This window comes from Cygnus olor, chromosome 15 (genome assembly GCF_009769625.2).
Source record: "Cygnus olor isolate bCygOlo1 chromosome 15, bCygOlo1.pri.v2, whole genome shotgun sequence".
In the NCBI taxonomy this organism is placed as follows: domain Eukaryota; kingdom Metazoa; phylum Chordata; class Aves; order Anseriformes; family Anatidae; genus Cygnus; species Cygnus olor.
Window position 1 is genome coordinate 12945483 of NC_049183.1, and position 14237 is coordinate 12959719.

A 14237-nucleotide genomic window follows, 5' to 3' on the forward strand; every position below is an offset into this window, starting at 1 on the left:
GGGCCTGAATTCCATCTGCATTTGTCTGTTTTGCTGAAGGGGTGGCTGTAAGAATGAAATGCGTTGAACCCCTGAGTTGCATCACAACTACTACAAATTGGGCCAGTCCCAGGTGGCCTCTTTGTCCCAGTGGTGATGGATTTATTCCAGACCAGAGGAAGTGTCACCATCTCCAGTCTCCCAACTTGCAACCAAGACAGTCACGATTTCCCAATGATAGTTTCTGCTCCTTTTTGGAGGGAGAAGGTACTAGATGGGGCTACTTAATGTTCCTGTTGCATGCTTTGGGACAAGGATAAGTTCCTGATAGTGTTTTTTTATGGTCTGGAAGAACACTATAAACTTTTCAGCAGACTCATAAATGTAATCTTTGTGGCATCCTATGTTGTGGCTGGATACATGGTCACCTCTTCCTCTTAAGTCCTTGAGATTATAAATAGAGGGGAGAGCTGGGAATGGCCAATTTAAGCACTGAGAATAGGCTGGAGCAAAACTGTGACCTTTGGTGATCCCACCCAAAGGCAAGGATGGGTCAGGGCTGTGTTTGATACCAAGTGTCTTCTTGATGGGAAGGACTGGCAGGACAGAATTGTCTCTGCCTTTTGCTCACCATCAGGAATGTGGTCTGTCTTATGTCTGAGGAGCAAAGGAGTGATTTGGGGGTAGCTGTAATTGCATTTTTGGAGCGAGTTCCTGTTCAAATTTAACACTGTGACATTATGCTGCTTATGATGTGCGTAATTAAAATGGTAAAAATAACATCTTTTTGCCTGCAGTGGCCTGGTCAAGGAGTTGGAGATATGTTGGACTTCAAGAAATAAAGAATAGAAGAGAGAACAGGGTGCAAGGGACAGGCAGACTGTTGAAAGACAACTAAAAAGGAAGAAAAAAAGAAAGGAAATCGGAGCAAAGAGAAAAGTTAGAGACTAGCTACAGGAAAAATAATGTGTTCATTCTGAGCTTACAGTTTCTAGACCCTGGTTTCTTCAGATCTTTTGTTTGGAGTCCATCTGTATTTCTGGTGCAGGCTGGAGGGCCCATGTGCTTTTGTGTGTCCCTTTAAGCTTTACCCTTTTCTGAACCCACTACATCACTCCCAGCATCTGTCTAACAAGCCTGCAGTTGGCAGGACTCAGGCTGAGCAAACATCTCTCAACTGGTGAAAAGTATTCTCTGGAAATATCTTGCAATTTAAATCTTATCACCCTACTCTATGTAGAAAGGACCTTCATTAGCCCTCAAAGCAAAAAAGCAGTATTTTCCCACTGCAGAAAAGAAACAACCCCCATCCTGTGTCCTCCTGCCCAGTCACCAGCCCCTGCTTGTACCATGCACCTGGAGATTTGCAGTGAACAAATAGCTCAGTTGATCTGCCCATTGATAGATGGGATTTCAGCAGGGATTTCCTTGTTTGATTTTATTAGCAAATACAACATTTCTACTCAGCTCTTGCAGAGAACTGCCCCTTTCCATCAGTAACATCCATACCCATTGTGACCATTGCCAGGTGGCCAGCTGAGGATTAGCATTAATTCACACCCTACTTTAGGCAAACACAATTTCTAGGGTAGCATTAAGATGTCCAGACTACTCAAGGTAGATTTCTATGTGCCGTAGTGATCTGTCAGGCTGCCTGACAGCAAAGATAAGACCTACAAAACCCATTGTGCACCCTAGGGGCATAGAGGAAGAAGGTCCTCGATGATCTGGGCTGCAGATGGCAATGTGTCTGGGTGCTGCATGCAGTGGGAGTGACCGTCTTTTCCTCTACAAGGAGGTGCTGCAGCTGTCTGTCTGGCTGGTGGTAGCACAGGGTGGGTAGGGATGGGGAGAAGATGGCCCCTGGCTGGATCAGGAGCTTCAGGGGGAGTGGGCTGTGGGGCTGTCCCACCTCCTTCCTCTAGTAAAGGCCTCGTTTGGTGATTTCCACTGAAGAAATGGTGATATCATTGAGAATCTGCAGCTTGTTGATGGATGAGAGCTGTTTTTGCCGATGCTTGTACTGCAAGATTTTGTGTTCATCAATGAAAATGTGGAAATAGTCATGGTCAGAGTAGATTTCCACCTGAAAGAGAGACTGTGTTAGGTTCATCGGGTGGACACATGTCCTCACCGGGCCTTGCTGCTGTTACAGCCGTGAGCACTCATGATCCACTGCAAATCCTCCCCAAACTGACACGGGGACAGGTCACTGCCTTGTTGGGTAAAAGGAAGGAATAACTGAGTTCTTTGTTTTCTGACAGCAGAAAGAGGTGACAATGCATAGCTTAAATTGGTGACAACTGCAACATCCAGGGATTATTGCTGGAGCTGCGCATGTCTGTGCCAGAGCTGGTTATAAATCAGCAGCAAAATTAGGGGACAAAAGAAGTACTAGCAGGGGACAAAGCCAGAGAGGGGACATTACTGGGTATGGGGCTGGCTAGATTCCTGAGGAAGACTCTGATATTGACTGGGTCCCTCTGTCCCACCCAAGAACATCCATGGTGTGATGCAGGGCTACCTGGAAGGGCTCCTTTGCTTCGAAGGGGAAGGTGCTATTAACCTCCTCCCTCCCCCAGTGGTTGGCCAGGAAGGAGTTGCAGACGATTCTGGAGCTGGCAAAGCGGGGGTTAAAGTGGAAAGCAATTTGGTCTCCGGGATGACTGAGGAAATTAATTTCAAACCTAAAACAGCAAAAGAAAGAGTTGGTGGAGTGGCACCACTGGATCTTGAGAGCCAGGGGGGCTGCAAGCAGCTTGTGGCCTTACATGCTTGTGCTGGAGCTGGTTTCGCCCTTGACCACGACGCTCCAGCCGGGACACATCCCCTCTGGGTACAGGGCCTCGAACTGCCAGCAAGGAGGTGATGGTGAGACATGGCAAGGTGGGGAGCTGCGTGTCACCAGCTCATCCCTGGACACTTCTCCATCTTTATCATCCTCTTCCGTTTTATCCCCATTCCCACACAGACATGCTCTCAAGCCCCTGCTCTTTTCTGACTCCTAAATAAGCTCAGGGACTTGCATTATATATATATATATGTTGTATTTTTGCTCCCTAATTCCATCCAGCTCTCTACAAAAGACCTCAGAGGCAGCAAATCCCCCCTGGTGCAAAGATGCCCTGCTGCTTCTCCCCTCCTGGACAATGCAAAATCTGAAGCAAGCTAAGCAGAAAACTTGGTGGTGCTCTGAAGCAGGGTGTGAAAGGCAGGGACTGATGAAGGAATGATGGTAACATGGCACCCAGCCAGTCCCCATCCAGCATTATGCAGAGGACTCTTCCCGAGAGCTCCTGCCTGTTCCTATTCCACCCGCTCCCCCCATCTCCAAGGTTAAGCACAGAATGAGCTGGAAAATGTTCCTTTTTGAATAATTCATAGTTTTATTAAATAACTCATTTTAATAAGAAGTGCTTGCCATTTCACCCTGCACTTTTTAGCACACTAATGATTTTGCACTTCTGAGCATCTCCCTTTCCCAAACTTATTGCTGGTGCTGGGAAAATCTCTCCAGCTTTGGCATCCCCACTGCCAGCTCCGTGCCTGGCTCTTGGTCCCTATAGCTCAGCGCTCTTCCACCCCTTCCCTTTCTCTGCCATGATTTCTGTTTCTCTGCCAGAATTTCCCATTTCCAATGCATTTTGGGGATGTGCAGGTCAAGCCCATCCTCAGCACTTACCCGCAGTGCCATCCTGCTCGCCTGCCCCTTGCTGCAGATGTGGGTGTGTGGTCGGGGGGGGGGTTTATATAGGGGTGGGTGGCCGGGAGCCCTGTGCACAGGGATTAGCAGAGGCAGCAACCGCAGGTCACCTTTTCAGTGCAGGCTGTTGATGGTGCTGGGGAGCAGCAAATCCCGCTCCCCACAGCGGGTCAGCCTGCTGAGGCGTGCAGGGATAATTCAGTCCCATACAAAAGCATCAGGCACCAGGCGAGCTGGAGCTGCGACACGATGGAAGCAGCATGGGGCGGTGATGGGGTGGACATGCTGGGAGCACAAGGAGGGGACGGGGGCTCTCAAAGCTGGAGGAGATGCCAGAAGGCCTGTCTGCTGCAAAGTCCATAGAGTCTCTTTTTCTTTTTGCTCTTTTCTTTTTCTCTTTGCCTTTTTGCTCGCTCAGAGCCCCAGCCTGAAACGAGCTGACGGCAGCTCTGTCCCAGTCGATGCAGGGCCAGCAGGTTTGGGATGCCACCGCGCTGAGCTCAGTGTGACTGCCTTCCTGGCTGGAAACAAAGCAGGGATTTGGGAGTGGGGTGAGGGAGCTTTTCTCAGATATATGCTGTCATGGAAAGGCACCAAGAAATAGGTAGTGATGAAATGAATTTTGCTCTTCACTGGTGATGGGAGTTTTCATTAGTGTGTGCTAATAACATATGGCTGGGCAAAGTTGAGCCAGGGAAGGGATTTTCACACACCCCTACTCCACTCCCCCATTTTCAGAGGGTGAATGCATGAAAGGCACATGCTGGCCCATCTCTGCGTGGATGGGAGGCTGTGGCACTACCCGGATGGTCCTACAGGAATCCCTGGTTTCCATCGTTGAAAAACCCCTTGCTCTTTGTCCATAGTGCTAATGGTATTGAACATGTTTGTTTTATTTCCAGCAGATAAGCAGAACGAGAGCTGCTATCCCAGGCTCTAGTGCCCCTTGGCAGATGACTGAAAACACAATCTAGCAGGCGTGTAAGCCAACAGCCTCTCTGGGGGCTGAAAAAACAACCAAGTCCCAGGCTGGGAATTGCCCAGTTGGAATCCTACAAAACGGCAGTGCTCGCGGTGAGAAAAGGCTGTGTCGGGGAGCACCAGAGCAGGGCTCTGTGCTACAGATGGCAGCATCGGGACGCGCAAGGCAGCAGTGGAGGTGCTAAGCGGGTGGTGGGGACATGCAGGCGTCCCTCCTTGGGCTGCTGCAGGGTGCTGCATGTTGGCATCCCTCATCTGCTCGGCTATATGTATTCCCTGCTTGTGGTCTGAGCTCAAAGACGTGGTTCTGCTCCCCAGGTCCTCCCCTCCTGCTCGTTTCTGCTGCCAGCCAGGCTAAGGGCTGTGTGGATACAGGGTGTGTGCGAGCATCCCTTCGGGATGCATCTGAGATCTTCCCCATGGCAGTGGCCAGAACCAGACGGCATCGCAGCCATGTACATAGGAAAGAGCAAGCTATGAGCTAAATAATTGATAAGTGAGTTTAGCACAACTTAGCTAACAAAATAAGTGTGTAGAAGCGTGGAGCAGCGCAGGGCAAGTCAAAGTGCTGCAGAGTGGTGGGAAAGCAGAGGGTGCTGCCCAGCGAGGCAGTGGCAGGGCAAACACTGGCTCCTTTCTGTGCCCAGTGCCTGCCTCTCACCTACACAGGGTGCTCACCAGTGAGTCACAGCTTCTAGAGAAGCTGCTGGAAACTTGTGTTATGCCTCATGAAACCAAGCACTTGCCACAGATTCGTGCAGACAGCCTGGCCTGGCAGGGTGACGTCTCAGCTGGGTCCCATTACAGCTCCCACTGCAGCCACCAGTGCCACCACCAGCAACAAGCATTGAATTTCCTCCCCTGCTGCTAAAAGCAATGTCAGGCCAAGTGGCACAGGGAGCTGTGGTTTTCTGCAGGGTTGCATACGGGAGAACAAAAAATACACAGCAAAAGTGTGTCTGGGGAGATGGGGAAGCTCTCACGGAGGGAGGGGGATTCACGCTGCTCTGGTTTCAGGGAGAGCAATTTCAGAGATGCTTGGTGCTTCCCAAATTCAGTTCGCTTCCTGTTGGCCTTTTGGAAAGAGCAAGAAAAGCTGCTGGGGAAAGATGCAAACGCATATTTCGCCAGTAAGTGATGCCCAAATACTGACTGGTTTTACAGGTGAGCCTTTATTTGCCCTCTGTCTGTAGTGCCATTCCTCAGGAGCCATTGTCACCATTGCAAAGTGGAAGGGAGCGGGAATATGTTTAAAGCCAGATGTTGGAAGTGATTGGCTCTTAATGTCATAACTTTTCCCCTTTTTTCCCAAACACACTGATTATGCTCCGCTAGGACATGGTAAGACTGACACAGTCCGAGGTGGAAGGAGCGTGGCATAGAAAAGGAGCTGATAACCTGATGGCTGGTTAGCTGCTGGGTGTCTTCGTTAGCGTGACACTTGGGTGATTATCAAATCACTTATTAGCAGACCAGCTTACACATTTGTCAGCCATTTGGTCATACAGCCAGCAGAGTTTGCACCTTTCCTTAAGCTGTTGTTATCCTTGTCCTACTTTTGGTCATTTGTCCCCAAGTCCTCCTCCTGCTGTTCAGGGAGGGACAGGCACTCAGTGAGCAGCCTGGCTCCACGCTTCCCACGGGGATTTTCACACAGTTCCCTGTGCAAAAACGGCTGAATTTGTGCAAGCGTGATGATTTTCATTAGTCTCTAGAGGTCTCCAAACACACAGGATGGGTTTTCAGGACCTGGCCATAGTCCTTGCATCTATGCTCCATACATCAATTGTTTTCTCTTCTCATGGACTGCTCTGTAGTTGATGCAGACGATGCTTCAGTTTCTAACACCAGATCAGGTTTACTGTGAGCTCTTGCAGGAAAGAGGTGTCCATCCCATGATTAACTCAGTCCTGCCCCAATGTGAGGTGTGTTCTCCACACAGCAGTGCACGTTGTCCTGTATTTACCTTGTCCTGCCAGCCAAAAACAGCAGCACCCAGACCTGTCTGTGCCCACATGTTATAGTGCTATGTATGTCCTCAGATATTATTGCACAGTGCTATCTCCTATTAATATTCACCCTTATATGTACTCGCATATATATAGTAGCTGGGAAACCACAGTAATAGGTACCTACTGGAGGCTTGTGCTCACAAATCAGCCCACTTTCCCTAAATACACCAGTGCAAGCGAGGCAGAGGACTCACACGTGCGAGGCTGTTTTGATACCTGGCAGCCGGGGCAGGGTGGCTGTCACAGTTTGGGGATAACTGTGGCTTTGAGCATCCCCATCCTGCTGCCAGCCCTTACCTGCTGGGGGGAGCACCACAACTCTTTCTCAGTCTTTTCCTCCATCCCTGGAGCCAGGGCAACCCACTGGTTTTCCTAAAATTCAATGCTCTTTGTTTTAGTACAATAGCTTTGCAGAAAAAAGCCATACCACAAAACAATGGTCTGGGTGCAGGCAGAGCCTCTTGGGCGTCGCCCCAGACAGGCTCAGCTCCTTCCTGGAGATGAGCCTGGGTTACCCCAGGGCCAGGCGGGTCTCCTGGACCTTTCTTCTCCTGGACCTTCCTCCTCTGGGACAAACCAGGGGGTGTGATTTCCCCAGAGCAAGCATCTGTGTGAGGCTTCTCCAGACTTGCCTGCCTGCTGGCAGATTCTCTACCTCCTCCACAGCAATTTCAGATCTTCGAGGGAATTCCTAAAACTCCCCTGTGGAATCGGGATGCAGCATTCTGCTGCGGACGTGCCGCCCCATGAGTGTGTTACCCCGCACGGGGTGTTGGCTCCTCTCTTTGCTATGTAAATGCACCAACCATGAAACTAGTAAAAAAAAAAATAAAAAATATTTACGGATACAGCCCTTTAAGTCAAATCTCAGTGCTACTGCCTATGGTATGACAATGTTTCTACTATCTCACCCTGCTGTGCTTTGTGGGACCTGCCAGAAGAGGGCTGGAGACTCCCAGCAGATCCCTGAGACTAATGATAATCGTCAGAAAAGCTGTGCATGGGTCTCATGCCAGCACAGCCTGATGCAACACCCGCTGTGCCTTCCTTCCTGGGATGTGGTCGGCTCTGCAGCCTGCACCTCTCCTTAGAGCAGGCGCTTGCTTTAAAGAGACTGCTGGCTGTCCAAAAATGCCCTGCAGAGTGAGCCCATCGCAGCTGCCCGGCCTAACAAAATCACAAGGAGAGCAAGGAAAGCAAAACATCACACCCCGCGAGGTGGCAAGAGAAATGGGGAAAAGCAAACACCCACCAGCACATGCTGCCTGTGCCCAGGCTCGTTAAGTGTCAGCTCCACCGCCAGCCCTAATGAGCTGCCAAGCCTTGGGGAGCGGCCTCGGTGCTGGTAGGTCTGTGGCCACTGCATTTGTCAGTTTGTCCGTGCTTTGGGGTGCTGTCAGTGTGTCCTCCCAGCCGGGCAGTGATGCTGGGGAAGGGGAGCCCGGTGTGTCCCCTGCAGCAGCTTGGCTGCAGCTACTGGGTGCGAAATCCTACGTTCATGCCTGTTTGCAGGCAAACGTGTGAGCAATAAGATGCAAAATCTCTGTGCATTGTCCCCAGAATCTCTGCCTGGCTGTGCACCGCCCCTACCCTGCAGGCGATGCCACCCCACACCCGGGCCAGGAACCGTGGAAGTGCAGCTGAGGCCAAGCCCCGGTGCAGCTCCCGCTCCCTCCTCAGGACTTTCCTCTCGAGCAGCTTTGAGGAGCGAGGATGAAAGGCGGCACGGTGAAAACACAAAGCTTGCCTGGTTTGTTTTATTTATGACTGGCGTCCGCTTAAAAGAAAGCCAGCGTTATCAGTTCCAGTACCGCTGGGTCGAATGAGTAAATGAAAGAGGAGGGTTTCGCCTGTGATCTAGAGCCTGAGTTTGCTCTTATATGGGCATCTCACCAGGCTTTGCTTGCTGCCACCTTGCTGCTGCTCGTGTCACGGGGACAGCCAGGCACAAGGCAGAGGGTGGGGGAGCTGGGGCTGAATCCCCTCATTTCCTTGGCCCAGGGCAGCTGTACATGCTGTGGCACCAACACCCTTTTTTTTTTTTACCACCTTGGCTTTGAGAGCCGAGACCTTGTTTTTTCTTGCTCAGTTCACTGGGGAGGTGGCGGTGAAGCTGCATCCGAGCAGGTCCTGCTGCTCTTGATGGGTGCTGGTTGGGGCACGGCTGGTGCTGGTCCCTCCTCACATCACACACACCGCTCCTGCCACGAGGAGCAGGCAGAAGGCAAACACGCGGCCTGGCACGGGCTGTGGTTTATTGCCCAGGTTCTTGGAGCCAATATTTGATCACCCGTAAATAATTACCCTGGCTATGTGTGCCGGGACCTGATTTATCCTGCTCCCTGGTGATACATTCCAAACTCTGCCTCCCTCTCCCCGGTGATGGATGGGGAGGAGGAGAGCTGGTGCTGGGGCTCCCGTGCTCGCTGTCTTCAGCGTGTAGGTGCTCTGTGTGTCCTCCTATGGTGGTCTCTGTCTTGGAGCTAAACCAATGGCAGAGCCTCAGGAAGGAAGGGGGAGAAGTGTGAACAGCCTGGACACGGTGAATTCCTGCTTCCTGGGGATGCAGTCAGGTTTGACGCAGCCCCCTCCATCCCCCATAGCCTCCTTGCTAAGCCTTGCCAAATCAGAAGCGTTCCCCAGCGGCTTCCCAGGTGAGGCGAGTCTTTGAGGGCCAGGTTTCCTCGGTCTGCGCGGCTCTGATTTGGTGCTGAGTGATTTACTGCCCCAAAACACCGGGGGAGGAGGCACATCAGTAGAGGGGCTGCAGCTTGGCCGCGGGCTTCGCTCCTGCGCTCAGCTATGCACGCAAGTAGCAGCACGACGGTCTCTCGCTAATGTTTTCCCCCCCTGTGCCAGCTCCTTGGACAGGGAAGACCGGATGGCAACAGGCCTGAGCACGGCACAGGCAGCCACGCTCCGCATATCAAAGGCTGGATTCCTCCCCGGGGAGCAGCGCGTGGGATAGAGCCGCAGTCACGCGCCTGAAACTGGCTCCGGGGAAGGTGCGGAGGGGAGGGAAGCCCGGAGAGAGGTGGAAGGAGGGAGCCGACCTGCGAGGTGTGGTACGGCCTGGGGTTCGGAGCCACTAGACACAGGTGCATCCTGTGTGCTGGAGCTCTGCGGGCCCTCGGCAGGTTTCAGGAGGATGGTTTGGGTGTGGGGATGTCAGGATTTGAGTAGCCCAACAGCTCTTTAGAGGGTCGTTGAAATAAGGAGTCACAGCCACATTTTTGGGATCATACTGACCTTCCCATGCCTGTGTTTGAGATCCTCATCAACCCTGAAAACAGCTGTCCTACAGGCTGGGCCATACCACAGGTTCAGTTTGGGGTCAGATGGTGACTGACCCCAAAGGAGGCAGAAAAAGCTCAAAATGGGAGAAAACTATGAAACTATTAGCGTCACAACCCTCCCAGCCAGCTGCTCAGCCCAGCCCTGGGTGACGTTTCCTAAGCACGCAAATGTGCCAATAATACCCAAGAGGAGGACTCTGGGTTTGGTAAAGGAGAAGGGTTGAGGAACAGAGAGGGTCAAAGCTCTGGGGTCCAGAGCAAGTCCTTCCTCTGTCTGAGAGCATCTGAGCCATTCCTTGCACCACCACTGGTCTGTTCTCTTGGTCCTATTGCACTGAAGCCACCCAGGAAGGCGTTTCCCATTGTGTCAGTGTCATAAACTGACCATGGTCTTTGCAGACCTTTGTAGGACCACAATCTTTGTATGGCTCATACCCCACCCCGGCCTCAGGGGAGAAGGGGGAATGAGGCACGGGAGATGAGCACGTGGGAAGGGCGTTTTTGGCTTGTCAGGCCCTGTTGCACATCCGAAGGGGACCAGCAAGACTCTGTATGTGTCTGCTTCAGGCCAACAAGTTATCCAACCCTTGAGCTTGGAGACTTGGTCCTCTCCACATGGGCCCTGACCTGTGCCAAACAGGGTTGGCCGCTGGGGTGTTGCAGCAATCGGAGAGGCAGCTGGGGAGGAGGATGCATCTTTCTGCTATTTCAGAGAGCAGGGAGGAAGAGGAAGGGCTGCTGACAAAGACTGAAACTCAAAAAATGACGACGATGACAAAAAAAGCTCCTCCCGTTTGAGGAACCAAATGCACTTGTTTCCTGATGTGATCAGGATAGCTCAGACCGAGAGGGGCAGGTTCAGGTCACTGACTTGCAACTTCTTGAGCTGGGTGGGTGGGTTTTCTGGTTGGGAAGGGCCAAACCCTACCAGTCCCACTTCTCTCCCGATGTTCCCAGGGGCTGTGAGGTCTCTTCAGCCAAAAGCCTAAATCCCTGGCCTGGATCCCTTCCCTCCTCTCCCCTGGCAGCCATTAATCATGCCATGGTGCGGGGCCTGCTACCAGCAACAGCATCTTTGTGGTGGCATCTCAGAGCCCAGGCTGCACCTGGGGAAGCCAAGGAGGTGGCAGCCAAGGGCACCACATTTTGGGGAGATTTGGGGCACATAGTCGGGGCGAAGACGAAGAAGGGGAAGCGTAACCTTCCCTCTAGCCCTGTTTCTGCTGCTCTTCCTTCTGCTCTCTCTTCCAGCTCCCCCTGGGAGCTCTGCTCCTCTCTGCCCCATCCCGCAGCGAGACACTCTGACCCTGCTCCAGCTTCTTTTTTGCAGACAGTAAAGTTGTTCTTCTTGAGATGAACAAAAAGACAATTGCTGCCCCAGGGACGCTGTGGTCAAGGCGAGGAGATGCCACGTTATTTGGTTTCTTCTTTATTTTCATATTGGGTTTTATAGATAGTTCCAGCCACTAAGTCTGGAGGCAGGTCCAGCTTCCAGTGTCTTTGGTTAGGCTGGATCTAGGCGTCTGATTCAGTCCCTCTCTATTTCTGGTGCTGGGCTTATATATAATTTATTTCTATATAGTTACAAATATAGTTGTGCAGAGCGTGAGAGTTTCAGCAGGGAGGTGAGGGGTGCTTTATAAATGAAGCTTTTGTGTGTGTGAGATTTCAGCGAGAAGAAGGGATATAAACGGGCAGCAAGAGCACGGGGTAGGGGAATGCTGCATGCCCTGTGAAAGGTTTAACCCAGGAAAGGTTCAACCCAGACCCATCCACATCTTGACTGCAGTTTTGCTGCTTGTAGAGCTGATCTGGGAAGTGGGGTTCAAGCCCCATCTGTAACTGGGCAGCAACTCAGAAGTCAAGGCACGGGAGCAGAGGACAGATCTGCAACCCACACTCTTCTTCTCATTCCCACCATGTGTGATAATTTTCCAAGCCTGTGCAGGGAACAGGCATGGAGGGAAACGTCCATCTGCCATGGTCAAGGACAAAGCTCCCACGGACGGGATGGGAGAAGGGCCACAGGCCCCATCTCCACAAGTGGTCTGCATTAGCTCTGATCTGCCTGAGCACGATCAATCCTGTCTTGTACTCAGTCCAGATAGTAGCCTGGGGAGAGTTTACCAGACCGTGACTCTCTGCTCCGCACATCCTCTGCTTTTCCTCCTCCTCCTTGAGATCTAGCTGCTGGGAGGAATCTTCTTTTTTTTCTTTTTCTTTTTTTTCTTTTTCTTTTTTTCTTTTTTTTTTTTTTTTTCTCTTTTCCTGGAGCTTTTACCAAACTGCAAGGGGTTTCCAAAACATCTGGAACAGCTCATGGAGCTAGAGTGGATTGTAACGCTGAGGGTGGAAATAGGGTCATGGAAATGGAGGCACCCTGTTGGATTAATGCTCGAGAGCGGCACTTGGGAAGGCTTGAGGTCAAATCCTCACCCCACTCAAGTTGGAAAAATCCCAAAGAGAGCCCGGGAGATGTTTGTCCACACTACAAAACCACTGCATGTCCCCATGTCCTCCTCCCTGGGGACTAGGACTGGAGGAGGTCTCTGGAGAAGGTCCCACCAGCGCTCGCTGGTGCCCATTGCCTTTGGGAATGGATGTGGCACTGTGCTGTTAAAAGGCAGCGTGGGCGTTTTGGTCTCCCAGACCCAAAATTTTCTCCTCTGTGGCAGGCTGGGAGGAGGCCTAGAAAGAAGCCACTATTTTGGAAAGGGCAACTGAGCCCCTTGGGTTATTTGGAGCCTGCCAGCTTGACAGCCATCACGGCTGAAATACTGAGATGGCTTTTAGAGAAAGCAATGTGAAGTTAATTAAAGGGGGAGTGTAACTGATGCCAATCCCAGAAGATGATGAAAGCAGATCTCTACTAACTTCTTCATTTCTACAGGGCTAGCATTTGGGCTGACAAAGATGATACCGTCAATGCAATCAGCCTGCTCGAGTGATTTGATTTGGCGTCTGGCCACAGTACAAATGGATCTGGAGTGGAGTCTACTGCTCAGTTTGATATACAGACTGATAAACTTTATTGATATAAAACCACCATGGCATACCTCATAGAAGGTCAAAAGTGGCTGCCTGTGGGCTGCACAATGCTGCTGCCATGGGGAGTTGTGGTGATGCAGCCACTTTTCCAGTGGGGTTGGATGAAAATCAATTCTTTAGCCTCCCAAGTTTTACTTGTTTGGTGGAGAAAATAAAATGATTTTAATATTATTTATAAATGGTTCTTACAGGGTAAGCCAGATCACTCAGCTTGGTACAACCCTAAAGCACCTTTATTTAGTACAACCATGTAGAGTCCTACATCTAGGAACGAAAAGGGAAGATGCATTTATAGAACAGGACAACCTTTGCCTTGGGAAGCGAAGTATATGAAAGCCATGGCAGAACCGTGGGTTTTAGCCTTATTTTAGTGGGACAATCCCTAAAAACTTTTCAGTGGTCTCTCAGAGGTAATCCAGGCTGCCAGAATCCCTGGTTTGTGGTTGCAGCAACTCTGCCCATGATCCTGGTGCAACGCAGCAGCCGTAGGGACAACCGCCTGCCTTGGCTTTGGGGAGGCGAGGACGGAGGTTTTATTTGCTGTGGCTGTGGGATGGCATCCTGATGGATTTAAACTGAGACTGGGACACTTTTTACCCCTGCACCATCAGCCATGAAAGCTTTAACTTGTCCACGGAGCATTTGGGAGACAGGGCGAGGGGCTCTGGCGTGCAGCGGCGGGTGCCGCCACCTGCCAGCCTGCAGCAGGCTGGAGGGATGTGAACCCCGCTGATGGCCTCAGGCTTTCCCATCCAGGCGAGAAAACAAGCTGTGAAGAAAGTAAACATGTCACTGAAGTATTTTCCTTTCAGATGGGTTGATCCTTCCTAGCTCAAAGAAAGGACACGAGGGAGCTGCTGGCAGACTGGAGCACACCCTGACTTCACAAATATTTGAATAACGTTTACCAGGCTTTGCAGTACGTGTTATTCCAAATTAAATTACAAAAAAATAAAATTAAATATTGCTTCTGGACTCTACCAGATGTGATACCCTCGGGTAAACATCCCTGCTTGCTCAGCCCCAAGCTCCAGCAGCTCCATCACCACCGACTGTGGCCTGGGACAAATCCTTGCAGGACCAGCAGCTCAGATGGGGCTGAGTCACCTCCATCACACCCTGCAGATGCCTGTGCAATGCCACCATAGAGCTGGGTGCCATCTGCCCTCTTGCTTAGCACACAGACGGGCCATTGTTTGTGTAGGGCCTCCCTAAAGT

The 14237-nt window shown here is 51.3% G+C and overlaps 1 protein-coding gene across 1 annotated transcript; it reads right to left on the bottom strand.

Annotated features, from left to right (window-relative positions):
- Positions 1–1818: 1818 nt before the first annotated feature.
- GRIFIN (galectin-related inter-fiber protein) lies at positions 1819–3673 on the bottom strand. Its single transcript, XM_040575035.1, is given in 5 exon segments — positions 1819–2065; positions 2504–2666; positions 2751–2839; positions 2841–2873; positions 3662–3673. Coding segments are annotated over 5 exon segments (462 nt in total). The 3' UTR covers positions 1819–1900.
- Positions 3674–14237: the final 10564 nt, after the last annotated feature.